Genomic DNA, 2,213 nt, shown 5'->3' with positions numbered 1-2,213 from the left:
ATCTTGAGGGGCGGGTCATCTGTCAAAACGAGTTTGATGGATGGTGTATTCCTTATCTCTCTCATTTCATTTAATCTTATTTAAATCCCAGAAACTAATGAAGGACAGAAGCTGCATGATTCACTAAAATTTTCATAAACTATCATATTTATTGTTTTTATTTTTAGTTAGTTTGAAGCTAATGATGGTTCAGATGTGTGCTTTACATCCACTTTGCGAATGACCCGATTAGTCGACTAATAAAATAATCGTTTGTGTCAGCTCTACTATTTATTAGTATGAATTGTCACTTTTTCAACAGATGAAGTCATTATCATGATCATCCTATAACGTCTGTTTCAACCATTGACTGTAGACGAGAACTGGACTGAGTAACTCCTCCTTCCTGGAGTTCCAAACAGGAAGTGGCTCCAAAAGGCCAAAATCCCATAGACCTCTATGGAGAAATAAACAGCTGTTACTCAGTCATTCTATTGGTCAGAATAACCGTTCTTTTTTAAATCTACTTTATGATTAAATAACACTTTTTCAAGTTATTCTAGTTTTAAATTGACCAATCAGATGCCTTGATAAAAGTAGGTGGAGCCTGCTGGCCCCCACTTTTGAAACATTTGACAGATTTCGTGCAGCCCGCTTTCAATTAAGTGGAAAGGGTGTGGCTTTCCAACAAACTCACTTCTGATTGGAGGGAGTGGTTGCCACAGGAACTCTGATTTGGACCAATCACGGCTTGCTGACTCCAACATGGTGTCGTCCATAATAAATAGTGACTGAATTGACTTCATTTGGAACCAAATTCTAGTCCAGTTCTTCATATACAGTCAACCCAACAAACCCAAAATAAACGTCTCCAAATGACAAAAGAAAAACGGATGACCTTAATGCAAAACTTCAGGCAGAAATAAACGAGCTTTGATGCAAAAGTTGCTCTCTTGTGCATGTCAAGTCTCATTCTGGCGAGTACACGGTCATGGCAGAAGTGTGTCACATCAGTGCAGAGACTGCAGCCGTGGTCTTCGTATCATCGCTGATGTGAACACAGAGCATCTGATGGAGAGGATGAGATGCTGCTCCTGCTGACCTCAGCAGCAGCTTTCTCCGAGATGACCCCCCCGACTGCACTTTGCATGAACAGCTTCCTGCCTTAAGAGGATTAGTTCTAATTGGAGACCTGCTCCTCCGCTCAGTTCCTCATTCCTTATAATGGGCCACCAGAATCACTTTGGGCTTGGGGCTGTCGGGGGCGGGAGTGTCTGAGGCGGCGCTGGCCGGATTGGTTGAAGAAGGGTCCACGTGGTTCTCCCCCCGGTGGATGGAGTTCGGCGTGGGGAGGCCCGAGGACGGAGCGGGGGCAGAAACGTGTAGCTCCCTCTCCTGGCGGAAGGTGCGGATTGTCTTAGTGACGCGTGAAAATGTCCTGAGGGTGGAGACCTGCTCCGGGGTGGAGCAGCAGAAGAACGCCCAGAAACACCTGTAGAACTACACGGACACACAGACAGGACAGGTGTTAGGACTGCAGTAAACCTGGACAGGTGAGGGGACTAAAGGACATAATCTCATGAGTCAAAGTCAAGGCCCGGGGGCCGGATCCGGCCCTCCAGATCATTTTATTTTATTGTTATGAATGACCTGATGTTATCTTATTTCTAACTTGTATAATTTTGACAAAATATATTTTTATGGAGGGTAAAATATTGAAAGTTATTTAAGGTTTAAGTTGATTTATTCTGGAATAATATTCCTGCCTTTTTATTATTCATAGTTATGTTAAAAGTTACGGTTTTAAAGTGTTACAAATTGACTAGCTTTTTCGACTATTCTGGCATTTACTAAGATTTTTTAGGCTATTTTGTAAAAGCAGCTCAGTGGACTAAGCGTAGCACTGGCGCGCAGGAGCCCTGGGTTCGATTCCCAGGGTTGTCCACTGATCCCCACCCAGATTGGGTCCTTAGGCAAGACCCTTGACGCTGCTGCCTAACTGGGTCCCTGTGCCCCTCAAGTACAGGGTTGTGTCAGGAAGGGCATCCGGCGTAAAAACTCTGCCAAATCACTGATGCGGAACAGTGGGAGCTGTTACGCTGTGGTGACCCTAAAAGGGATAAGCCGAAAGGTGAAGAAGATTCAGGCTATTTTATAGTTTAGCTAATATTTCAGCTATATTCTAGCTATTTTTTGCTAATTTAGGCTTTTTTTTCAGCTTTTGTAGGCTTTTT

At 43.7% G+C, this 2,213-nt stretch overlaps 1 protein-coding gene across 1 annotated transcript in view; it reads right to left on the bottom strand.

The window, feature by feature from the left end:
* Positions 1-257: 257 nt before the first annotated feature.
* Positions 258-2,213, bottom strand: part of LOC112151069 (pinopsin) — a 51,225-nt gene continuing 49,269 nt past the window's right edge. The window contains exon 4 of the mRNA XM_024279715.2: positions 258-1,479. Coding sequence (XP_024135483.1) covers positions 1,192-1,479 — 288 coding nt within the window. The 3' untranslated portion in view covers positions 258-1,191. The remainder of the gene's footprint in view (positions 1,480-2,213) is intronic.

This window comes from Oryzias melastigma, linkage group LG20, assembly GCF_002922805.2.
Source record: "Oryzias melastigma strain HK-1 linkage group LG20, ASM292280v2, whole genome shotgun sequence".
Taxonomy (NCBI): Eukaryota; Metazoa; Chordata; class Actinopteri; order Beloniformes; family Adrianichthyidae; genus Oryzias; species Oryzias melastigma.
Note: the sequence above shows the minus strand (reverse complement) of the source record. Positions and strands in the feature narration are given on the sequence as shown.